The 26844-nt window shown below is 42.5% G+C and overlaps 1 protein-coding gene across 5 annotated transcripts in view; it reads right to left on the bottom strand.

The window, feature by feature from the left end:
- Nucleotides 1-26844, bottom strand: part of EVL (Enah/Vasp-like) — a 147375-nt gene that overhangs the window by 41102 nt on the left and 79429 nt on the right. For all 5 annotated transcript variants that reach the window (XM_054275623.1, XM_054275624.1, XM_054275621.1 and 2 more), the window contains exon 3: nucleotides 21701-21878. In XM_054275623.1, coding sequence (XP_054131598.1) covers nucleotides 21701-21878 — 178 coding nt within the window. The remainder of the gene's footprint in view (nucleotides 1-21700; nucleotides 21879-26844) is intronic.

Raw genomic sequence — 26844 nt, 5'->3', positions numbered from 1 at the left:
TTGTATTTGGAAAGGAAAAGAAAAATGCAGAGCTAAAATGGATGGTGGTAAGAAAAGGAAAGGAGAGTGAAAAACCAAAACAGCCAGTGGCTTAATGAAACTTGACTTTGAGCTGCATAAATAAACAGAGCTACAGCTTCTTGCAGAATTTAGGAAAATGCCCTGAGCACATGAAATGCGATGGTTACCATAGAAATTTACATACAGTCACACGTCAGACAAATCCTGAAACTCTTTTCCAGTATAAACTCCCAACTGAAAACAGGATCAGGCACAAAGAACAAACCTGTCATCCACTCTGGCTGAGACATTATTCACATCACTCCACAGGGGTCAGCTCATGCTCTGTGAGGAGTGACCACCCTCCACAGCACAGGGCTTTAACTCTGGGAGCAGCTGGCTGCTCCACACCTGTTTTACCTGTTGAAAATGTGTGTGCTATGGGGAGTAGCAGAGAGCAAACCTCCTTCCTCTAAGGGAAGCATCTCATGGCATGGGCTGCCATGCTTTGAGTTTGCATCCAAAACAGTGATGCTTAAGACACCAAAGTGTGTTATACTCCTTTCCAATCCCCCAAATTAGGAAAGATGAGGGAAAACTAGGAATATCAGGAAAAGGGCAGAAGCTGGGAAGCAGCTGCCAGGGTGAAAAGGTAGAAGGACCTTCTTGCCCTGCACCACTCCCCTTGCAGGTCCTCCCAGCTGACTGTGGGTAGCATTGCTGCCTGTTTGGAGGTGATCTGAGGATGAGGTAAGCACGTGCCTGCTCATGGAAGGGACACAGGCTCTAGGGCTAAGACTGGTGACAGCAAAGGCAGCAGGCATCCACCACCTCCACGAGCAGGTGATGATGCTGCACTGATTTGGGCTGCCTGGGAGCTGCCTGGATGTGTCACTGGCATTGCTGGAGCCCAGCCCTGAACCCCCCAAACAGCCCTGCAAGAGCTCAGAGAGGGTTCGTGAGAAAGACTTTGACTCAGGGACAACAAAAGAAGAAAGAGTCAATACATCTGGACATGTAGGATGAAAATGCAAGAAAAAAAAAGATGTTGTTCTCAGGTTTATGGCCAGAGGAAAAGTAAGGAGCAAAGTGGTGACTGAGTCATGGCTGTCAGTTGCCAGAGCCATTAACAGAGGGAGACAACAGCATGGGTGAGGGGTTGCACAGGGGACAGAGCCTGGGTGCTGCAGATGGGAACTGTGGCTGCACCCAGCTCTCTCTCAAGGGCATCCCTCCTGGAGGCCTTCCCTCCTCGTGGATAAACACGCTGCACAGAGCTGTCATGCTGGAGCCTGACATCCTGAAGAATAAACAAAGGTGCCTTTGACTGGAGATGGGAATGACAAGGAATATTGAACGACAAGGAAAGGCAGGATCAGAAGTTCCCCTGATGATAAAGATCTCTCCCTGTCAGAGATCACACTCTCCTCAGCAACAGCCACAACTGCTGAGGCTACAATTTCACTTTCAATAAAACACTTCCATAAACTACCTCTTACCTATGATAATGCAACTGTGACCCGAATGGCACAGCCCATGGCAGGTGTGTGCTGGACAGACCTGCTGTGAACAAGGCTTGTCTCCTTCCTGCCCTGGGGGTTCAGGGAATTTGGGACAGAAATTGGCACCTCAGTGAGTCCTCTCCAGCCTCCTGATGCCAGCACTTTGTCCTTCTGCACTGCAGTACTGCAATGCCACTTGGGATCCCAGCTGGACAAGCACATGCTCAAACATAAACTCTGAGCCATCACTTCTGACAGCTGGACTGGCCATGGCCAAGCACCATCACTGCAGGCTGAGCCTGGGCTGCAGTGGACACACAGAACTGGTGCATTGTGGCAGCAGACCTGCAGGAATCATTATATTGTGTTCCCACTGTAACAGTTGAAAATAATTAATTTTTAGAATATGGATATGTGAAAGACTTTATGCTGTTTCTGTGCCAATGCACAAGGTGTTCTGTCAGACTTTCTCCACCTGCCATCTCTTAGTGTCCTAAAAAAGGATGAAATGAAAACAGGAATTTTTTTTTCCATCAGGATCTTTACAGTTCACAAGGAATTTTCTAGTACCACTTAGCAAATTAATTTATGCTTCCTTCCCCCCCAAGCCCTTCTGCAAGTGTGAATTTTAATTCAAATAAATCTTGGCAGAGTAATAAACCAATTTAAATGTTGTATTTTTTTCTGAAATATCTAGTGTTTCGTGCAGTGCTTTTAGGAGGATTGAACTGAAAGACTGGAAACCAAAACCTATCCTTTCCTCATTGAAAAGGTTTGATGTGGACCAGCTGTACACATTTCTGGTTCCTGACTAGCTGATGTACTTCGCTTACCTTTTCCACAACAAATAAAAAAATAAAAATCAATTGCAACAGAGAGAAATCAGGACAACCCACAGGCAGGCACTTTGGTTTCCTTCTGAGACCAACAGAGACAGATTTTTGGATGCACACTCTGGACCAGCCAGGGGCAGACAGAGAGCCAGCACTCACAGGCTGTAAAAAGGGCAGACAGGTTTTGAAGGACATGGAACACTTTTCACTCCCCGAGGCAGCACAAAGTGCTGAGCTGCTCAGGCCTTCTCAAATGGCTGCACAGCCATCACCTGCTCACTGCTGGATGGACTTCTGTCCAACTGGAATGAGAACAAGTGTCAGAATTCAGGACATCCCTCTGGCTGTCCTGGACTGCCCAGACCCCTGCCAGGGGGCTCAGAGACCCTGGCACAGAGCCCAGGATGCCCCTGTGGTTTTGATTATGACCCCTGGAGCAAGTTACCAACCTTAGATGAAGATCTACAGGCCACAACAGTTAAGTAGAATGATAGTGAATTTATCAAGGGGTGAAAAATAGAATTTGGGGTTTTTAGAATGGGGGTTCAGGGGGCAAGATGGAGGGATCTGGCCATGTCCAGCCTTTCTCCTTCTTCTTCTTGGCCTCCATCTTCTGCTGTGATGTTGGCACTTTTAGATTGGTTTAGAGTAGAAGCTCACTGTCTAACATAGGTGATAGGTATTTGGAAGCGATTGTAAACATTGTATATGTAATTTTTAGTATAAAAAGATAACACCACTCAGAGGTGGGCAGAGTGCCTCTGAGTGTCGTGCTGAGCTGACCTCAGCACGACAGGAGAAAGAATTTTATAGATAAGATACAATAAATAACCTTGAGACCAAGAAATGAAGAGCCCTGACTCTTTCTTCGACCGCCGGGCTGGGAAAAGAGACTTTAACTTATCTCGGGGTCACTCTGAGCAGCTAGAGACCCCGAGAAACAAGGACACAAAGGACAAAAAATGTAAGGAAAGTGCCCCATCCTCCTGCTAGTCCTGTCAGCAGCTTGTCACTCCATCCCATAAAACCTGACACACACTTAACCAATACTCTACACATACATGACCGAGCTTGCTTTACATGGTTCCATGGACTAAAGATCCCCACTTCTCCAGAAAGCACCACAAAATTCTGCTGGAGCCACAGCAGCTCTGCTGCCCGCTTGCTACTAAAATATAGTATCCTAATAAGCCAATTATCAAATCCAACTTGCCCCATTAAACTTGCAATATACACTTGTTCTAAGATGGCACAACAAACCACCACCCATCCTCTTTGCTGAAATATACCATCCCTTTGTCTGGATCTTCTCAGGAGAAAAAAAGAAGAGAAATAAGCATAAATCCCACACTTTACAACTGGAAAATAAAACAAAATATACGTGTAATTGCACACCTGCCTTCTTGTATGCTGAAATTCATTTTCCAATGGCTCTATGAATCTCTTCATGTAGCTCAACTGCCAGAGAAATGTGGAGGTGACCAGACAAGTCAGCTGAGTTAGCAAGAGGAGAAAGCCTCTCATGCAAGAAGCTATAACACAGGTCATTTAGAGGAAGAACTTGCATGCTACGATCATCTCACATCCTACTCTCACTCTTCAGTAGGAATAAATTGCATTTTATAAACATCTCAACAGACTGGGCTTCCACCAAAAGTGTAAATCAGAGGTGACTGCACAAAGTCAGTGCATTGTGCCAAGGCCATGTAAGAGGAGCAGACCTGTGAGAGTTATAATAAACAGGAACTGAGATTCACACATGAAAAAAAATGCAATTTTATTTATGGCTACAGTGCAACTACTCAGAATTAACATTAACTAACTTCTTCTCGATGTACAAATATTTTATTCCACTGGGGTCTCTTCCAACCTTATCCATTCTGTGGTTCTGTCCTTCTGTGATTCCCTCTTTAAATCCACCCAGTTAAAGTACTAATACCTGCTTTAGCAGCCATGTAGCTGTCCAATTAATAGTTATCATTAGAACATTTAAAAAATAATAGTTTAAAGACATATAATAGTTTAAAGATATAAGCAGCAGAGGGCTACATGCAGTTATTTTTATTTTGAAGAAGTGGCACTGAGAAACCCAGACCAGCTGTTCAAGGCAGGGCTTGGTAGCACTGAGGGCTTTGTAAGCACCATTATTCACATGATTGTTTTACTTCCAGTGAGTACTTGGGCTGATAGCAGCCCGGATCAATCCTTCCAGAAGATGCAGCTGAGCCAGAAATTTTTTAAATGGACCATCTTTTGCAATCTTGGCATGAACAATTCTGTGGAGGCTTAAATTTATGTTATATTATATAAACTGGAATTTTATAAACTGGTATTTTATAAAAAGCTTCCTAAGGGGAACATGAAGAGAGACATTGACTTAAGCAGTCAGGCACAGTGTTCAAATGAGATGCTGGGGAAAAGCTGGCACCCAGACACAGAGCCAGTGAATCCCAGTGTGACCAGGGACATCCCATGGCATGAAGAACACCCTGGGTAAAGAGTGAGATCTCACCTCAAATCTGTCACAAAACTTCACATCTCCTGAGGCTGGTTTGCATCTCAGCTCACACAGCAGCAATGCACCAAGCTCCCCACAAATCCAGGGGTCAGGCAGGTCCCAGCCTGAGGCAGGAGATGGCTTTACCCACAGCCATGTCACCCATCTCCCTGGCACCACGGTGTGAATCACACCTGTCTGCTGTCAAAGATTTGCTAAGCAGAGCTTGAAATACCAATGTGACACATAAAACTTCTCAGTTTTAGTGTTAAATACCACTTTGCAGGGGGTAGTGCCTCTTGAAAGTCAGGAAAGTGCCCATCCCAAATGTGGAATGGGCATAGGGGTATGGCAAAGAGTGTGGGGTCCCACAGGAGCAGCTACACCAAAACCAGAACACAGAGGCTCTTCTGAACCTCTCACTCAGGTCAGATGTCCTCTGCAGCAATACTTGCTTAGCTGATGAGATGTGAAAGGTTTATTAACTCTTCACCCATTTTAGCAAAGCAGTTCTGAGGTGTGGAGATGTCTCTGAACGTTCACATCACAAAGAGAGAGGAGATTGTAATGTGTAGTACTAAAAAATTGTAATAGAACCCTTTTAAACCTAGGGGCACCAAATATTCACACCTTCTGTAGTAACATGACATATTATTAAAATACATTGTTAGAGACAAGCACTACCTTGTATTTAATAACTGGTTTGCTTTTTCCACCATATTCTAATACATAAATACAAAGGCACAGGCTGAGCAGCTTTTGTAAAAACTTGTTTGCTTTTGGAGGTGATCCCTTAAAAGAAATTTGTAAAATGGACCATCTTTTGCAATCTTGGAATGAACAATTCTGTATTAGTTTAAATTTATATTATATTATATTATATTATATTATATTATATTGTATTGTATTATATTATATTATATTATATTATATTATATTATATTATATTATATTATATATAATTCCAGATATATGCTGGGTTACACTGGAAGAGAATAATTATGAAAAGGTTTCTTCTCTGTATGTTCAGGCTTACCAGCTCACTGTTACTTTTCCTCAACATCTGGTGAAGGCTTCCTTGCTATATCTCTCTCACAAATATTGGTGGCAGCAGCACACCTCCTCCCAGGATCAAATATATATATATAGCAAGGGTAGGAGATCAGGCAAGAGCAATTCAGTGGAAGAATTGAGCCATGGAATACCTTTAAGACACTTGTTCTATTTTTAATCAATCATCTTAGCCGAGATGAAAAACTGTGAAAGCAGCCATGAATAACACCTCAAGGAAATTTGGGGGAACAGACTCACAATATTATGAAAAAGTGATACACTGACACTTTAAATAGAGATGTTATGAAGTAGCAGGGTCACAGCAGTCACTTACTATCATCAGTCACAACCAAAACAGCCCTGACCGTGTTCATAAATCCTACAGTAACTCACATTTGGTGATAGGAGAGCATTTTATCTCCTTCTTTAACTAGCACAGTTTCCTGGTGAGAGCTAACCTCTCACTGAAATACCATGAAGCCCATTTCACACCATCAGCACATCCCATTACCCTCTGGCTGAACATTATTTTCACATTTTTATAATTCTTCTCGATGGGATGTCCAACAACTGAAAACCAACTTCCTTCACAGAAATTTTCTGTCCTTACCAAAGTACTGCATGAAATAGCTTTTCCCTCAAAATGCTTCCTCAGAAAATCCTCCTGCAGAAGAGGAGGAGGCTGAACTGGGCACAGAGCAGGAGAGGGTCTCAATCCTGCAAAGCAGCTCCTGTACCTGGCACTGAGCACTCAGGGCTCCCATTAATGCTGGAATCGGATACCTGGAAGGGCTGTGGATGCCCCATCATGGGAAGTGTTCAAGTCAGGCTGAATGGTGCTTGAGGAAACTGAGCTAGGGAAAGGTCACAGAGTCACAGAAACATTTAGGTTGGAAAAGACCCTGTTGTGGCTTCAGTTGGGATAATTTTCTCCCTAGTAGCTGGTGCAGTGCTGTGTTTTGGATTCAGTATGAGAATAATGTGGGTAACACAGATGTTTTGGCTGTTGCTGAGCAGTGCTCACCCTAAGTCAAGGACTTTCCAGTTCCCTGTGCTCTGCGAGTGAGAAGATGCACAAGAAGCCAGGAGGGAGCACAGCCAGGCCAGCTGATCCAGACTGGCCAGAGGGATATTCCTCTGCAGCATAGTGTGTTGTGATCAGTACATAAACTGCTGGAGTTGGACTGGGAGGGGCTGACTGCTGCTAGGGGATGATTTCCCAAAGTCCCTTCACACCCAAGCTCTGATTCTATGAATAAAATCAGTGTATGTGTATGTTTGTATATTGTGTTGGTGTTCTGCAGATTTTTAGGAAGAAATACACCAACGTTTTCTGCACTCCTGGTGTGGCTGCTCACTTTGCAGAAGGCTGCTGTGCTGCTCCCAGCTGCAGTCCAGGTAACTTTCTTCCCAGCAGTTAGTATGGGGCTGTATTTCAGATTTGTGCTGGAAATGGTGTTGATAACACAGGAGTGTTTTAGCTGCTGCTGAGCAGTGCTCACACAAAGCCTCTCACCCCAGCAGTGAGCAGCTGGGGGTGACCAGGGAGCTGGGAGGGGACACAGCTGGCACAGCTGGCACAGCTGACCCAAGGGGTGTTCCACACCTCCTGCTGTCATGCCCACCAACAAAATCAGGGGGAAGGTTGGCCAGGGGCTGCTGCTGGAGCACTGGCTGGGTATCACCCCACTGTTTTAATTTTTATCACTCTTTATTTAGTTTTATTTCTCTCTCTGTTTCATATTTCCCTTCATTACCTATTTCTTTTTTGGACAGACAGCTCTGATGGTGACTGCAGTGATGGGGTGGCATGGGAAGCTGGATTCACACACATCCCTGAGACAGGGGACATGAAGCACCGTTCCCTGAGGGCACCAGTGACATTAAAGGACAGGCAGCTCTGCTTTGTTTTACCAATTGTAAACTTTATTCCTTATGGAGTCAGAATGACCTTTAATTTCTTTGAAATAAAAATCTGTGCAAATATGGTGACTAATTTGCATACACAATGTGATATCTATTTATATATCCATTCCAAATACGAAAGGATATTAATGTATTGGAGTGGGCACTTCCATCTGATAAGATAAAACTTCACTGCAATTCAGCATAGAAATCCATCAGAAAATCTCATAACTATCAAAACTGCTATCTGTATTTAATTCACACAGGGCACAGCATAAAGCCTTAATGTGCCATGCAAATGAACATAAATCCCTGCATAATACTCTCTCTACACAATCACCATTGTAAATGTGCCCTCATCTTTACCACCCCAAAATAAAGATCTATTCTGACAGGACAAAGCCCTGCTGATAACTTCTGGGAGTCAGTTAATGAAAGACTTTAATGAAAGTCAGGGTCATGACAAAGGGCTCCTCTCCCTCTGCAAGGCATTTCAAGCCCACAAGGTGCAGCTGTTACCTCTCTTCTAGAGACAGTTTCATGCCAAGGATTCCTGGCTATTAGACTGGCCACATTCCTCTAATTTTGAGGATTTAATTCTTATCCCATGTCCTACATGCCCTGTACATGGAGCCCTATAAAAACACCACCTGATTGGTTCCCAAAGCATCTCCTTTCAGAACTGTATCTCCTGTGAAAATGCACCATCCCAAAACAGCTGGTTTGGAGGGGGGAGGACTCGGTTCCTGTTCTTGTTGGTTTGGTTTAGTTTTTGTTTGGTTGGTTGGTTTGGGTTTTTTTTGTTTTGTTTTGGGGTTTTCTTTGTGCTGTGCACAAAGAAGCCAGCACAGACATTATGCTTCACCCTATTAGCAGGTGAAATTTTGGGTTTGCTCTTTTTTGAATTATAACTCATTGATAACATGACCAGATCACTTAAGTAAAAGCTCTGGAAGACCAACCACTACTGACAGGGAGAGAAAAAAAAAATTCATTTAAATTTGCTCCAGCCAATCTTCCCTGTTGATAAACCCATTGCAGAGGACAAACCCTGAACAATTTGGGCCATGGAGGAAGGAACCCCAGAGACAACCAGAGCTCATCCTTGAGTGCTCTCATATCAACAGGAACTCGTAGGAGGGGAAAACATCCTTCAGCTGAAAAAATGAAAGAAACTAAGATTTAACTGTAACTTCTGTAGGCACTGAGCTCAGTGAGAAGGCTGAAATGTGGTGATGAAACCTCAGTGAAAAACATTTCAAAATCTCCAAGCAATATTAAACTAGAAGAAATAAAACCACCTAATTTAAAGGCACATATGTGTAGAAGACACAATCACTTTCTGAGTGTTGTAGAACAATTAAAATAAAACCCCAAAATCAGCTGATTAGCACAAGAGATACTTTCAGAATCATGTGATATGGCAAAAACCCCAAATATCCTACTGTAACTATTTCTCATGTAATATGAGAAAATACCAGTTTAATTTATGTAGTGTGAAAGCTGACAATATGTTCTGCAGTTTTGTTTAAATAGCTAATGTTCTCACATTAGCTGTAAATTAATTTTGACACTAAAAATAAATGTAATAAAAATAATGTGAAATCAAGTAATTCAAGATGCTGCTGACCAGGATTCATTGCTGCCTTACTGTTCCTAGTGCAGCCATGAAAAACAAAATTTTGGTAGAATTTTGGGGCTTAATTTTAAAATGCAGTTTAAAAACAATGTTTGAATTTGCACAGAAATATATGAAGATTTGATTCTCATTAAAAAATATTCCTTTTCTTTAAAAATATCATAATGTTTCCTCTCATCTTTAAAAATAAAATGTGTCTTTTTAGTTTTGTAATTTGCCATGCATTTGAGTTTCAAAATGGAAATACAAAAAATGTTTAGCTTGAATTTCTCTTTATTTTGGATCAGAAAGCTGGGGCTTTCTCATTGCCTTCAAAATAACCAAATATGGTAATTTACATGATGTGCATTTGAAAACCAAAAGCGAAGCAAAATGTAATTTCAGAACAAAAGATACGTACTTCATCTTTTAAGGAAGGTTGAAAGTTCAATTTTGATTTTAGTAAAATAAAAACTACAACCGAATGTAACCCATTTCTGGGGAAAAAATTTGGTTCCCATTAAGAGAACCTTGACAACCCTTGGTGTGGACCTCTCAGCGAGCTCCCCAGGCTGGAGGCACTTTAGAGGAAAAGCCCAGTTGGTGAGTCTGGTCTGAAATTTGACTTGAGAAGCTGCAGAGGCACTCCAGGGGATGAAGCCAAGGCAGTGAAAGGTGTGAGCAGTCCTGCCTGCAGAGCAGAGCAGCCCCTGCACCCTCAGCCCCACTGATGCCCCCAGCCCTGTCACACACATCTTTTCATAAAAATCCTTTCTTTAGGATTTTTTCCCCTTCTGGGAAGCTGAGGCCCCAGAAGGGGAATGTAAACAATGGTTATCTGCTGCTGTGAAATGCAACAGGTGCATCTGTGATTGGCCCATGTTGCTTGTGTACAATTAAGGGCCGATCAAAGACTGAGCTCTCTCTGGGACACAATCAGAGAGAGCTCCTTTGTTTATTCATTCCTATTCTATTCTTAGCATAGCAAGCTTCTGAACTTTTCTCTCTATTCCTTTTAGTATAGTCTTAATGTAATATATATCATAAAATTAATAAATCCAGCCTTCTGATCATGGAGTCAAGATTCTCATCTATCTCTCCATTCCTGCAACCCTTGCAAGCCCGGCAACCTCGCCCCGACCTCTGCAGCCCCACCAGGACACAGCTCTGCACACTGAGGTTTCTGCAATGGTTTCTCACTGTAAAATAGCTTTCCTGTGTTTTACAGCCTGCTGACCAAAGCTCCTGCCCCCAGCTCACTTTGGGGGCTGTCTGCCTCTACAGCGTTCTGCACCATTTGCAGCGTCAGGGAAAACATTATTTAAAAATATAGCGGCGCTGAAAGACCTGACTGCAATGTAATGTGGTGCAAGACAAGAAGTACATCAGCATGACCCTTGTTGGGCAATTTCTGGACACACCAGTAAACTCTGACAAGCAAAAAGAGGTGATTTGGGGGTGCACTCACAGGCTGATGAGATAATGTAAAGCCAGCCAGGGGCAATTTTGCCTGTGAGAAAATCATTGCAATAGCTTTAAAAAACCCACAGTTACTCTGTACTCTCACAGGAATGTTACAGGAATGCATAAGAAATCAAATGCCAGCTCATCTGAAGAGCCAAATATCTATTTTCAAGCTTTAGCTCTGAAGCCGAAATATCATATTTAGAGTAATCAGAAAGGTCAGAGAGATGAGAAATAAAACAATCAGCAGGAAGCATAAGGCACATTTCCCTTTGCATCCTCACCTCTCTTACACTTTTCAAATCCCTCTTCCTTCCACAAACTAGGGATAAATTACTCATTTATCTGAGTCAGGAGTTTTCCTGCTGACTCTGCCAGAACCAAGCTTTCTCTTGGTGCCTTCTGCCTCCACTGCAGATGTAGAAACTTGTCCACACTCTTGGGCCATGCATCTCCAGAGCCTCTGGCTCCCTGCATCCCTCCACCTCTCCATCCCTGATCCTGTGGTGCCCCTCCTGCTGCACTGTGCATGGTAACTCTTGCCAGCTTTCGCATTAGATGTGCCACCCTTGTTGGTCATCACCAGCACTTAGTGCTTTGGCAGGCTCCAGAGGACACTGAAAAGCTCTTTCTTTTTGTCCAAGTTCAGTTAGCCTTGCTGTTTTGCTGATTCAAAGTGTTTTCTTTTGCATTTAGCAAGGATCCTGTAAGATCTGCAGGCAAAGCATCTTGAGAAGTGAAACTGCAATGTGTGTGTTTGTAAATGATGCAAGGGAACCTGGGGACCCAGATTCAAATGTGCAGAGTCATTTCTATTATGGATGCCAGTGGTAAGCCAAAAAAAGAAAAAGCAAATGCTCCATAATCTAAAATGCCTTAGAAGGGATATCCATTAAATTGCAGGACAATCCATATTCAAAAGGATTTCTGACAATGGATTTGTGATCCAACCTTCAGAACGTCCTCCTGCTCTTGTCTGCAAAGCACCAGAGCAGCACACAGGTGCCTCCAGCCCTGCTCCTCAGCTTGCCACGCTGCAGGAAATGCACTATTTCTTGACAAGAAGGAGCAATGCACACCTAGCAAGTTCAAGAAGGCAGAAGAGGTGATAACCTCAGCGACTTTGACCCCATGTTTATTTTTAAAAGTGTGAAAAAAGCCAAAATACCCTTCGGTTCACCTCTCCCAGCGTGCTGGATGGCAGAGCTGAGGCTCACACTTCCCAGGTGCTGCTCGAACCAGCAGAGGGAGTCCCTGGAAACCAGCACTGGAGGAAGCAGGGTTAAAATTCATGTTTTCTACTCAGATCTCCGGAATACTAATCAAGACCAACAGATAAAGCAATCCATGCAAATCTGATTGACGGTGATTGCTTGGCAGGGTTTGGATTTTTTTGTCAGCAGAGGTGGAGCAGAATTTCAAAGGCGCCATCAGGACCTGAATCACGCTGTGGGCTCCTCAGCTGTGCAGCTGAGCATGTACAAGGGCAAGGGCTGGATGCTTGGAGGCCTAAAATCACCTCTTAGGAGATGACTTCCTCCCTGAGCTGCAGGACAGCTCCACACTGCTCCATTCTATCACTCACTTTGCTCCCTGCTGTGTGGCAGGGACTGTGCAGCCACCAGCCAGCAGCACAGGACTGCAGCCACTCACCTCCCTGCCCCAAAATGCACAATTATTGTAAACTAGCTGCCTAGCATTTAAATGGCTGCAGTTCAGTTTAATGAATCCCATTTTCAGCTGTGTTGCTTCACTGGAATTAACAGGAGTCATTGCCACAGGGCTCTGAGATTCTGCCTGCAGAAGGCAACACCACCCAGAGCTTTCCACTCCCTGACTTGGTGAAAAATGAGATGCTGGATGGCCACAGAGAGTCACCTAAGAAGGCCATGGCAGACTTTGTGCGAGCTGCCCAGGGATTACCAGACAGCAGGAGAAGCTGCTGTGCATGCTCTGCAGGCAGCAGCATATGGGGATTCACTGGAATTAAGCAGACTTTCCCTCAGCTGAGCCTGCTGCCCAAGAGGGCTCCAGAGTGCTGCCCCACCTCCCCAGCTGCACCACTGGCTGTCCCTGCACAGTCCCCTGGTCCTAACACTGTTTTTTGACCAGGAACACCTTTCTAGTGAGTGCTGTTTGCACACTGAACTATCACATAATGGCAGCATAGTTTAAAAAAGAAATTCAAAATACTACCAATTTTATCAGTGAAAAATCCTCTTAGCCCAGCAACTTATTCCTGACTTCAATCTAATATATGTGTGAATATCTTCCTAAATTCACTTCTGGTATAAAATAAAAAAAGATTGCATGCAAAAAGCCCATCTGTTTTCAGAGCTCAGGCAGGCAGAAAAGTGAAAATCTGATGTGCACTGCTCATGTGAACACACATATGGACATGCACAACACACATGTATTCCTGGGAGTTGTCATTGACTGTCCCAAGGAAATCCATGGAGCATCACTAAAAATAAACCTTATGCACATTAGTTTTCAGGTCTGTAATTTATTATTGTTAAACCAGAGTTTTAATTATCATTATAGTTACTAATTAATTACACCATAATTAGAAATCATTATTTCATTAATAAGAAAGTAAGAAGATGATAGTAAAATTGTCAGGGACCAAAGAAAGGTTCTTAGCATCAATCCTGTGCAGCCAGTGATGAGAAAGAGAGGGAGAATGGGATGAATTTTGCCTTTAGGGACATCTAATGCATAACTGACTGTACCAAGAGCCTCTGTTACTGTTTCTTGACCACACAGACATCCCAGCTCAGGTACAAAATGCAGTGCTACAGATGCTGATAGTGAAAAATATACTTCCATTGACAGGAAAATCATGGTCACACAATTACTACCTGCTAGGAGTGGGATCACAGCTAGGGGAGTTACTGTGCAGAGACAAACTATTATAGAGTCTGGCTCTTAGCTGAGAATACAGAAAGTCTATTGAATAAAAAGAAGCAACCAAAGCCAGGCTGGATGGGGATTTGAGCAACTTGATCTAGAGGAAATTGTCCCTGCCTGTGGTAGGGGGCTGGAACTAGGTGATCTTTAAGGTCCCTTCCAACCCAAACAATTCTATAAATGGTCTCCAAATGAACACTTGCCAAAATCTGGCCCATACTGCTTGCAGATAAATTACCAAACTTGTTAAATTTTGATAATTATTTTTTTCCCTAAGCTAATACATTCTTCTGCCACTGACTATACCCTAGTGAAAAAACCACAGTGAATCTTCTATCACTGAGCTCTGGGAACTTCGCCAGCTTGCAGCACACTCAGAAAAACAGGGGTTTGAAGGCAATGGTGCAAGGGAATCTTGCTAGCACAAATCGACGTGTGCAAGTGTCTCTTAAATCTCTCAACAATTTTGTTTCCCACACACAGTTTCCTTCCTGAAGTGGTTTTGATTTAGTGCAGAGGAGTTCAGCACAGCAAAAAGCCTCAGCAAGAGACTCAAGAGCCTTTGGGTTTATAGTGCTTTTCAAAGAGCAGAGGCACCTTTTGTTGCTGCAGACGTTGGACAGCAGCTCTGGCTCTGAGCAGGGTTCAATGGAGTCCTGCAGGAAAGGGCTGAGAGGCACAGGCAGCATGTCATGGGTCTGTATTTGCATAACACTGTGAGAAAACTTTCTGCTCTGGATCCCTACCATCCAGGGAACTGAAAAACTGAGCTGCTTCTATATGCCTGCTTCTATAGAGCAGAATAATTAAATAACGGTTTGATACTTCCTGACAGATGAATAATGGCAATGATATTTACAGTTCTAGCACTGAAAGGAGTCTGTAATCCCAGTTTATCTGTTCACTAGCCAATCAATTCACCTCCTGGGCTCCAGTCAGCTGAAGCCAAGCTAATACAGAAGATTAACCAGTTTTACTCACTCCTTCTCCTGGCTGGGCCAACTTCTTCCAGTTCTGGTTTTAAACATGATTCTCTTAATGTGAAGTGTACCCATGCTCCTAGAAGTTGGTTAGAGCCTAATGCTAATAATGCAAGAGTTGTGGGTTCCATCCCTGTACGGGCATTCACTTCAAAGTTGGACTCGGTGATCCTTGTGAGTCCTTTCCAACTCAGTCCTTTCCACCTTTGATCCTGTGGAATGTCATATATCCAGTTAGGAAGCCCAGATTAACCTGAGAAGAGGGCACCTGAGCAGTCTGGCAGGCAGGGGAAGCCTGCAAGCAAGTGCCTATTATTCCAGGAGAAGTTTGGTTATTTTGGAAAGATGGGCAGAGGCTTGTACAGGGACTGTCATCCCCCCAGAACAGGAAGAAGAAGTTTTGGGAATTAAACAAAATGAGTGGTCCTGTGGTTGTCCTAATATTTTACAGCTGGGGTCACAAGGGACTCCTGCCCTCATAGCCTTTCACTGGCTGCTGCAGGAAAATAAATTCCCACCTGGTTTTCTGGGTAGCAGCTCATCCCTGTCCAACTGGCAAAGGAAGGAATTTATTTCTAGAGTAAGCAATATTCTAAAAGATTCTGCATGTCACGTGGACTTTTCTGGAACAGTTTCAGTGATAAAGCAATGCAGCAGATGAAAGGAAAAAGCTCATCATCTTATTTGAATTTTCCCTCCCTCTTCATTGACTTACAAAGCACAGCAATTTAGATCAGAAACCCCCCTATCTGCAGAACATTTCTGAGTGACTAAAGCTGATACTGAAACTGGTGTAGGCACGAGTCTGGAAACATTGTGAAATTTATTTCTCTAAGCCTTTTTCTGGTGTCTTTGAAAGATGTCAGTCAGAAAACAGTTATTCCCCTGGGAAAACTTTTGTGTTTTTAAGAAGCAGATATTTTTTGTTTTTCACATGCACCCAATTAACCACTGCCTGCAGGCTGCTAGTTTGGCTAGCCTGAGGTGTCTGACCACATGGATCATATTTACACCAGTGAGTCCAAAAGTTTGTTGTTTACAAGTTCTCTATGCCTAGATTATAAACAGGAACAATGTCTGGAATGACTTGATTCAAAGACTTGCAGCAGAATGCATGCTTATGGTTCTGCAATGTCTGTGCCAGCTGAAGTTATACACATCCTTCAGTGTTATTAGCACTGTGAAAAATTACATTTGCACAGAGTACACCATCTCAGGGCTTTAAAATCTGCACCAACACACCTGATAGTGTGGGAAATGAGTCCACAGTGCAGCATGCAAAGCACCTTGCATGGAGCACAGATCTCTTTACCCCAGCACAGTTTTGGAACCAGCTGGCTGCAAGTGAGCATTGTGTTCTGTGGTGGGTCCCTTTCATTACTGATGAGCTATTTTATGTATTATGCAGTGCTGCAATGAAGATGAAGTATTTTGTCTTCCCACACTGTGTCCTCTATGGTGCTGGGAAGTCTTGGGGCAGTATTATCAAATAAAACAGACACTGCTTTGTAGAAGATTAATTCAGATGACTAAATTTCCCAGAAGTTACACTTTACTGTCACTGAAAAACTGAGGGATGCAGGACTAGCTGTCAAAATGTTAATGAAGAAATACTGAGCTGAATATAATATTGGAAAAAAATATAAAAAACCCTGTTTACACTTTTGTCTGAAATCCAGTGCACCATAATCTTCACACACATTCTTCACTGACAGAAACCTTGCAAATACTTAGGGCATCTAACTAGGAGTGAGAAGGTATGGTATATCCTGCCAGTTTATCTGCTATTTGATGAATCAAAGCTTTTTTCTTTTATTTCTCCAAAGTGTTTTTCAAGGAACTTCCAGCAATGGAGACATGTCGTCACTTCTGAAAGGATACGAGCAGAATGACTGAAGGAATGGAAAAAGATCTCAGAGTCCCAAGAACTTAATAAAATCAAGGAGAAATAATCCACAGTGGTGGAAAAGGCAGCAGATCTTCTAACCAGAGGAAGAGGAGTGAGGAGCAATCCTTCTACAAAAACATCCTCCCTGCAGAGGCAAGGCAGGGTCTGAAGCTGAAGGCACAGGGCTGAACTCTGCACCCTCCATGACCTATGTCTGTATTGTGTGGTCTGTAAGACACTTAGAACAAGAAAATGGCTTTCTTACAAGGCATAAATAAAGAAATAAATCACTATTAATCTTCTTCAAACCTCTCTCCTGTTTCAAGCTTTCCTCCAAATTCTCTGTTCTTGGTCAGATAAGGCAGCTGACCTCTAACTATGATTAACTCTGCACCGAGCTCCCTGCACAAGGCATTTCAGCATGTGGTGTTTACATTTAGAAATGGAATTTTCATACATTGTAAGTCAGCAATAACTATCTAAGTCCCCAGGGCACAGACATCAAAAGAAAAGCAGAAGTTCACAGTACATTATATTCACTATGTCACAGGCAGCATTTACCAGCAGCACAAATCAGTCTTAATTCTTCTCTGAGAGGTTCCAAATCTTTAAGCCATGGAAGGCCAAGGTGCCCTTAGAGCTGGTCATGCCAAGCCACAAAGCTGAACCACTTCCCCTGATGTGACATGGGAACATGCAGGTGTAGCCAGCAACCAGCTGGGACTCAATGACTGAAGGGAGCAAATAAAGAAAGAAAAAGATGAAGAATCCCTTTGCCCATCCCCAGAAAACTGGGGAACAAGAAAGGAGAAAGAATAGTCCCATTCCCTCTCTCCTGGAAGTGTAAGCTCCATGGGAGAAGCACAGAGAGCACAGGCTCCATTGAGCCCTGCAGAGAGTTACCTTCATTACAGGCACCACTGCCTTTCCTACCCAATTCTGGCAGGGAAGAACTTGCCCATTTTAGCTTACTAATGTTCTCATGTTATGTCCTGCTCCAATGACCATGCTGCCCTGCCACCAGCCATTGCACTTGGCAAATCTAAGAGGATCTAAGCCCTGAAAAACATGAAACATCAAACAGCCTAGTGGGCAGGACCTGTGCACAATTCTTCCACAGCCTCCTGGGGCAGGAAGGGGTGATGCTCTGCCCCAGTGAAACCTGGCTGCAGATGACAAAGTAAGCTGGTGACACACTACCTTGTACCAGGTAATTTATACCAGCAAAAGGTCTGACTTCTCAAAGTGGACACCCATTAAAGAAAAACAATTAAATGGCAAGTTGTCTGTCATATTAATGGTCTTACTATATGACACCATTAAAGCACTGTAAGCAAGAGATTGGTAATGAGCAAGTCAATGTTATCGTTTGCTCTCATTTTGCAGGCTGGCTCAGAACCAACATTTCTCCTTTTGTTTGTAAGGAAGAACAGATTAAAGAGATGTAAAAGGAAATCAAATTAATTAGGCACATAAATAAGCTAGCAGGTAAAAAATCTGTGATTCAGTGAGGCAGCTGTCAACCTCTAAAGGAAAGATGGTGCATATTTGTAATATTTCGGTTTTAGTCCCATTTTTTCTGATTTTGGATTACACCTGACCTAACCATCAGCATCCTTACAAAGCACAAGAATGAGCCATGTCTGTGTTCACCTCTTTCAAGTCTTGCTTTGCCCACCCTGGGGATGTGCACTGGGAGGGGCTCCCAGCACAGCGCTGAGAACAGGAACACCTGCAAGGTGGCCAGCCATCCCCATGGGTAAGAGTATGGGTACATCCACTGCAGAAACACAACCAGACAGAGTTCAGGCTATGGCTTTTCTCCCAACTTTTGCAAACTCTGGGGTGTCACAGTCCTGGGAAGACACCTGCCCTAACACTGAAATGTAACCTGGGTAAACACAGTCTGGCTGTAGGATCTGATTTAGCCCATTTAACCTTTGGCATTTAACAAAGCACTTGGTTTAGTTTTCACTCATGTCCCATGCAGTCAGAACAGAGATCAGTGCTTGTGGTTGTTCTTGGGCAATGCAGTCAGAACAGAGAGATCAGTGCTTGTGGTTGTTTTTTCTCACTTGAAGAAGAGGGACAGTACAGTAATTCTCACCACTAGCTCATAACTGTGTGTTCATTTGAAGTGACCCAGTCATTTGAAAGCCATCACTACCTAAAAATTATTTCCAACTCCCCTAAACATAGACTGCTACCAATTTTTCAACTAATTCAGATTAATGCACCATTCAAAACCTCACACCATTACTTTGTGCCAAGACCAGTTATTTTCAAAAATGTAAAAGTACCCTGACTCCACAACTGCTGAAGATATGATGCAGTCTCACATCTACTGCTGTAGTCTACCATGATTAATTTTAGTTTATGGAAGTGGGTGGTAGAATGAAGGGAGAAGCAGCCATGGAAGCCAGAATCTATTCAACTATGGGAGGATCAGCAGTATCAAATGTAATAATGTCTCAGTGGGGAATGTGGGGAAAAACTAAACATTAGAAATAGCATGTGCCAAGTAGTGCACACAGCATATTCCAATTTCAGAACAGCAGATAGGGTTTGCTGCCCTGTGAATGGGGCAGAGGGAGCCTCTGTTTCACCCTGTGGTTTTGGTTGAGCTTTTTATGAGTGTATGAGCAGTTCTGGGCATACAAATGAGCCCCTTAAAGCTGCCATCCATCTGCATAAGCACATGGGCACCTTTAAAACATGGATGCATAGATATAATAAATACATTTTTTTCCTAATGATTTTTCCATATGAAAAAAGCAGACCCTAATGCAGCATGCAGGCAGCAGAAGGGATGGAGTATGCAGGCAGTGGCAGTGCCTGAAAAGATATATGGATATGTGTGCTTGTGTGAATTCCTATCACATTAATTCATGCCCACAAAGGGGCCCTAGAAGCCTGGAAGAGCAGATATGAAAAAACATTTCATACCTTATATCCATTATGTACTTTTGCTGTCAATTCGCATGCTGAGATCACTGCAGTAATGGGAAAACTTATGATGATATAAAAAGCTTCATTCTAATCCATTACCAATGTGTAGCTAATATTAAAGAGAAATACCTCTGCAAATAAATTCCATCTTTTAAAAAAAATGAAAAATGAGGGTTTCTGGAATTTGTTTCATACAATCAGAGGGTTTTTTTAAAAAAAAACCTGAAATTCCCTTTAATCAAAATGTCAGTTTTTGACAAGTTCAGCTGTAAAGAATGGGACAACTGGCAATCTTTGAAACTTCTAACACTTTATCTATGAGACAAAAAGGGTTGCTGAAGACTGAATGTTTACCAGACCATTCCTTTTTGTCCAGAAAATAAAGTTTTTTATCTGTGGCCCAATTCATGTCTTTGAATGTGACAACTACAATCTCTAAATTCAAACTCTTAAGCATGGACTGGATTTTAAACCTGTACAGCATCTAAAGCACACATTTGTGTGCTAAGGAAATGAATTAATAATTACAAAAAAAATCAAAATGTGAATTATTGCTGGCTATATATGCATAAACTTCTCAGAAATTTAATAGGCTTTTCAAGTGCTCAAAAATACTTTCTTAAAAATACCTGTTGCCCATTGCTAGGTGTTGCTAACATAATTTAAGACAGTTTCTTGTATTCTTACCCTGAGAATTGTGTTTCCACAAGGAACCTCCCTGAAGCAAACTCAAAATCCTGCAAAAACCTCACTCCCTTTGACAGGAAGAGACAGATGGGAAAAAAACCCAACCCAAATTTAAGGGCTTTTGGAGGAAAGGCAGACTCATCACAAACATTAAACCAATCTCTACACACAACCATAGTCAAAGTACCCAAATTTGGAGGTCTAAAAGGGGTGGGCACATCTGAGCAGCCAAAGAGTTCTGTGCTCTTCAGACTTTAGTGAGTTTAGGACTGGTGAATCTGGGCCAGATTTCCTCATGAAGGCTCCTGCTGTGGCACAACTACAGCTGAAAATGTTCAAGATGAAGAAAGCAGAATTAAGTACCCAGTACTTCTAAATATAGATAAGAATTTGAAATATGTCTTGAGTTTTGATGAGTTTTGCATTTGCCAGCTTATAGCAATAAAAAAAAATCTGAACTCTTCCATTACAAGTACACCTTTCAGTAAGATATTTGTGTATTGAAGGTTGTCAGGGGACAATCTCCCTCTGAAGAGCTGCTGTCCATCCCCAGTGAACACTGCAGGGAAACCTGGATGGCAGCACGTGATGCAAACCTTGACCCATCATGTTTGCAAAAGGAAAATAAGGCTGTGGTGTGTGTTTCTGCAGGAACAAACAAAAAGAAAGACACCACACAAGGACTGCTCTGTTCCCAGCCCAGGAGCTGCAGAGAGGTCATAAACGTGTAACTGAGGGCAGTGCTTCATCCAGATACCACAAACCAGAAACTGGTTTCCACTGAGAAACCAGGACTTTATTTTGGCCCCAGTTCAAGCTAATGCAATGACAAATTCACAGAACAGCAAACTTCAACACAAAGTTCTTTTACAGTCAATATAGTATTCAATAACCAAGGTGCCTCACACTCCTCTTTTGGAAAGCTGACCCACAAGAGCCAAAGGCTGAAGCTGGCCCAACATACTGGAAATAATAGGTCTGAGTCCTATCCTGTCAGATTTTGCTCATTTTAGTTCAGATTTAGCTTCTGATTTACTTAAAGTTTTTAGCTTCTGGTTTTTTTTCTGTTTTTTTACTTCAGATTTTAGCTTCTGTTTACTTAAAGTTTTATTCTGCCATCTCATATGTAAAACAACACATATGCAGATCCACATAAATCAGTGGGGCTACCTGCCTGCTGAGGCATTCCCAAATAACTATTGATTTCCTATGGTGAGTTAAGGCATCATGAAAAATGAGCAGGAAGGGAAATAAAATCTGAAAATGTGCAATTCATACCACAGCAAACGCTGATCTAAAGGCTGAGGTTTTTTATTATCATGTGCGTTATAATGGCATAATATCCAATACAAGTGCACTAGGTGATTGGTAACGAGCATGTTAAAATGTCACAGACTAACAGAGATTAATTTACCTCCATCTTGTGAGTTCATGATGTTCAGAGCAAACAGCATTGCATTGGAGAACGTGGTGGCCTCTTCTTTGCTTGCAAAATTCAAGCCATAGACCTGCCGTGCGTCGCGCCATTGATGAAAGGTAGGAGTTGCTTGATTGTACTTCAGTCCTTTCACAATGGAGTAATTAATCACTACCTGGGATTTGAAACAGGAGTAAGGATTAACAATAGCTCTGTTTTCAGTGGGAAACAACCCACCCAACCCTTGTGTGAAGGTTGCCTAAATGGGTAGAGGCAGCTCCTAGGGCAGCTCCTACATGGCTGCACAGTAAGGCAGTGTTTGTTTCAGTGTCAGAAAATTCACATCTGGGGGTGAGATTTACAACGGTTCAGTTCAGCCTCGGGGACTTGCAAGCCAGTTTTGCAAAATCTATTACCTGCTCCTGCTTTTTACAGCACCTCCACAGGATGCAGCTATGCAGATGTTGCAAACAGCTGTCAGGAGCCAGGGCCAGCAGCTGTTTCCATCTTTTGGAGGATGATCATGCACAATTGTTAGAAAAAGAGCCAGACAGAGCTCTTGGCACTAAACTTGCCTTATAGCACATATACGTTTCACTCATTGCACCAGTTTTGCTTTCCTTCTCCCATGTGTCTGATCACCACCAGCTTCTTGTGCTTAGATTTTTTTTTCTTTAGAATCAGGCAATGACAAACCCAGACAACCATTCCTTTCTCACTTTCTCCCCTGCTGTACATGTGGTGTTTTCGCAGCAGAAGGTTGTTTTTTTGAAACTTAATCTGCTAAATACAATGCCCTGTTTATCCTTGGGCAGGGCACTGGGACACCCAGCTACACAGTACAGCTGGGATCCAGACAGAAACCTCCACTGCTAAAGTGTAAGCTGTGCTAGCTAAGGGTGGGGAAGCAGGAATGTCCACTGCACCACTTTGTACACAGAATTTATGTTAGAGGTGGACCCCACATACCAGAAAACCCACCTTTTTTTTTTTTTTAACAGTCTGACCAGACTTTTGGAAAGTTTTCCGTTAACACCATGATTGCAGCTAAAAAGCTTCAGTGTATGTAATTAGTCCAACAATATTTTTGGTAGATGTCTGAGAATTCTTAATTGTACGGGCAGACTTTAAAAACTAATTTCAAAGATTAACAACTCCTAGCTCTGAGTTTGGAATTTTCAGTGGATTGCCAGTTTAGACTGGCACAGAAACATTAGATGAGCACCTAACAAGGAACAAATTGTTTTACCCACATTAGTATTTTTGAAGGATAACAGTGTCTCATTGATAAAGTTAACAGATGTCTTGTAACTTTATTGTATTAATATACAAAAATTTTTGGAAACCAACAAAGAGGCCATTAGACCCCAAGATGATTACAGATATACTCTTATTTTTAGGATTCATTTACTTACAGAGTAAGCATTAGAGAGTGATGTAGAAGATAGTCTTTGAATCCTTGGTCTAGCTTTAGGCACAAATATGATGGTCCAGCTGTTGCACCCAAACCAGTATCATTACTGAGGCTCCATGAAAATGCAGTGAGAAGCAATCAGACCTACACTGGGTTTTTTGGACACATTTCATTGAGAACCTGTGAGCCAAAGGAAGATGCAGCCCTCCACTGGGTGTGCAGGCTTCCAAGAATTAGTCCCCTGGAATTGGGAACTGCATCATCAACGTGCTGCAGGGGGAGACACCCACACCAACCAGAATGAAGTGGAAACTGGTCACAGCAGAGGCAATGAACTTCCTCTTGTATCTGACAGCTTGGATAGCCTTTTCTCCTTGAAAAATGAGAACATCACCCATTCTTCTACTGAGCATTGGGAGAGCCTGTACCAATGTTGCTCACACTCAAAGAGTCTCTTGAGCATCAAGTAGACTCATGCCTGGATTTCTACACCAATATTTTTACATGGACCAATTTTTAAGTCTTCTAACCATTTCTGAGCAGACCAAGCAAGGGAAGGCTTAGGCAGTATCTTTGAGGAAAAGTTTAGAAAGATTGTGAGCTTCTACCAGGCTTTCAAAGTGAGTCTCTCACATACAAACAGAAACCTCTGTTTCAAAGGACACCCCTATCAAAGCCCAAAGAGCACCAGAGGGTGCAGTGCAGCTGTATAATAAAGGCAGAAATTGTAAAAACCTATGCCAAAAGTTGTTTAATGGAAGTCAGGTAAACTGTTCAAAACCTGCTTCCAATGAACTCCAAGGATCTGCATTGTTCTGAGGGTTAGATCCTTTTAATTGAATAAAGACAGAACGTGAATGTTGACCTTCAGTAATCATCAGGATGCCCACACATGTAATACCGTGTCTTCAAACTCAAATCAGTTTACTGAGAAATGAACCAGTGGAAAATGAAACTTAAAATAGCCAGACTTTCATTTTTATCTCCTTTGGCTTGTGTTTATAGAAAATGGAAAAAAAGAGGAGGGGATCTCCTGCTGTTGTTAAGAATGAGTGCACAAAGGTGTCTTGTACAGATGGTGTGGAGACTCTACAAGGCACATGATCATAATGAAGTGCTTCAGAGCAGTAATTAAAATAAAGAAGGTTTCCCTGTTTGAAGCATAGTGGTTTGTTACAGGTGCTTCTAAGGGATCTTTACTCTAAAGCTTCATATGTCAGTGAGAGAGCAGATCTGCCAGGCTGAGCAGACCAAGAGTTCATCTTTTAATCTTCAGTTGCTGTCTACAATAGGTGAACTGGAGGAGCTTTCACTGGAAGTCTTGAAGAAATAAATCATGTATTTGTCCATAGCATACAGTTCTTCCTGTAACTCTTCCCTTAGAATTTGACATAGAAGCTGAAACATGACATTTTATATGCCACTTTTTTTCCTTTTCAACCCTCTTTTAGTATTTTATACCCCAAAACAGTGTAGTCTTACTCTTATATCTTACTGATATAAAGGCCTATGTTGTTTTGAAGCCTGTTAAATTCTGTATTTCAATGATCTTATGTGGCAAGGAGTTCCACAGACCAGTCATGCATATCATTATGTTGACATGTTTAAATATTCCCATCGCTGTAATGTTTAAAACAAAAAGATTTGCTTCACTTCTACCTAGTGCTCTCCTTCACTCTTTCACCTCAGTTTCAGGTGTAGGCTCCCTGGGAGCAACAGGGAATTTTAGAATCTGTAAAAAAGCTCAAAAGCAAGAAGAATTTCCTTTTGATTGTGGAGCTGTGAGCAGTGATGATGGTGGTGGCTGATGGGACTCACAGGAATGGGGCTGGAGGGGACAGGGTGGGCTACAGGGCAGCACCTGGGTGTAACACACAGCCAGAATCATGGGAAGGGTTCCCACACAAGCCTCACTGCCAATACTCCTGCTTATGGAACCAGGACAGGACAATTGCTTGTTTCTGCAGAGCATGAAATGGTTCAGCAGCTTGGGCCCTGCCATGCTGCCAGTGCTCAGGCTCATCTCTCAGGGAGCTGCCATGACTGCTAAAACAGCAAGGATATAAACACTGCTACAGCTGAGGCCAGATTCTTTACTTCTCTAGGCAGGCCCAAACCTGATGAAGTTCTAATAAGTTACAACAATGATTAATTGGTCCTTTCTTTTCAAATGCCGTGGTTAGCTAATATCACAAGAATCCTGTCCCTCTTTCAGTTTTGGCTTGGGTTCACATGTAAATGTCTCACCTTGCCCAAGGCCCTGAATTCACTTCTCAGCCACATGAGCACAGCAGGCCCTCAGGAGATGTGATTCACTTTTGAGTTGCACCCTCCTCCCTGCCTGTTTGTTCAGCTCGTGCCTTTGAGTGATGAGATCATGCTGATCAGACATCACTTGATGTAAAGTCCTAATTTTAAACTCTCTTGATCAGGACTCTGGAATGGGGAGCTACTGCTTGTAAGCTTTGTGAACTTGGAAGTTCACACGTGTCACCTTTACAACAGGCCAGGTAACAACAACACCTGGCAAGCTGCAACATGGGTGTAAAAAACATGATTGCCACTGCTGACTTCAAGAATCACAGAATCATAGAATTACTGAGGTTGGAAAAGACCTCACTGAACATCAAGTCCAAAATGAAGGCCTCAAGGAAACATCAAACTCATGACGTTGAGTGATTGTAACACTGATCTGGCCTTAGCTTCAAACCAGTTCTGGCCCCTGTGGCGACTTCAAAGCTCCAGGACAGCACCTGGGGGTTTCTGAAGGCTCCTGCTCAGGCCAGCACGAGCCTGTGCAAGGCTGCACCTTGTGCAGAGCAGGGAGGGAGCTCAGGTACCGCTGCTCTGTAACCCAGCACCGCCACCACACGCGGTGAGCACCTCCCAGACACACACAGGGAACAGAGCTGTGGCCACTTCCTGAGACAGAATGATGCTCCAGCTCTGCTGCTCTACCAATCACACTCATCTGTGGTGAACTCTACAGACACCATCAGCTAGAGAGGGAGATAAGGTGATGAGGAGATAAGGTAAGCAGAACACAAATAGAGGAATAGAGCATCATGAGCTACAGCACATGCACCAAAAAAGGGATGGAAAAGAGAAAGACAGCTAGACAGAGAAAAGACAAGTAGTCTACATAAGAGAATATGTGGAAAATGAGAAAGAGGATGAAAATTAAAGAGAGATATTATTAGAGGTGTAATATAAAACAACAGAATTAAAAGGGAAATAAAGTCAGGCAGGGATGAAGCCACGATTACTCCAGTCTGTGCCTTGACAAACAGTTTGTAAAAAAAGTTTAAATTGTTCCTCCATGGTATTGCTGTATGACATATTTTAAACTAGCTTCTCAACTCTTCAAAAATCTGTGTAGCTTCATTAACTTCATCATATACCAAATCACATTTTAGCTGAAAATTGGTCCTTTTCAGATAAATATGTCTTTTCTGGCAGACCAACAGACTCACTAAAGCCTCAATTTCAGTGAGATTTAACAGAACCTGAGAGCAAGCATGAAATGGCTTGAACAGAGAATTATTTTAACTGAAATTAATTTCTATTCTCTTTAAATGCAAATACTTAGCAAGCCTAGCAAGCTTATGATTCCACACAGGACTCATAAAATATATTAAATTCTGAATCTTGAGACTTTCAGAGTGTTCCTCTGAATACTACTCTGCTGTCTTGATTTTATTGATAATACTGGATTTTTATAATCATA

This window comes from Melozone crissalis, unplaced genomic scaffold (genome assembly GCF_028551555.1).
Source record: "Melozone crissalis strain CALT ecotype California unplaced genomic scaffold, PUWL_Pcris_2 ptg000018l_1, whole genome shotgun sequence".
NCBI lineage: Eukaryota > Metazoa > Chordata > Aves > Passeriformes > Passerellidae > Melozone > Melozone crissalis.
Note: the sequence above shows the minus strand (reverse complement) of the source record. Positions and strands in the feature narration are given on the sequence as shown.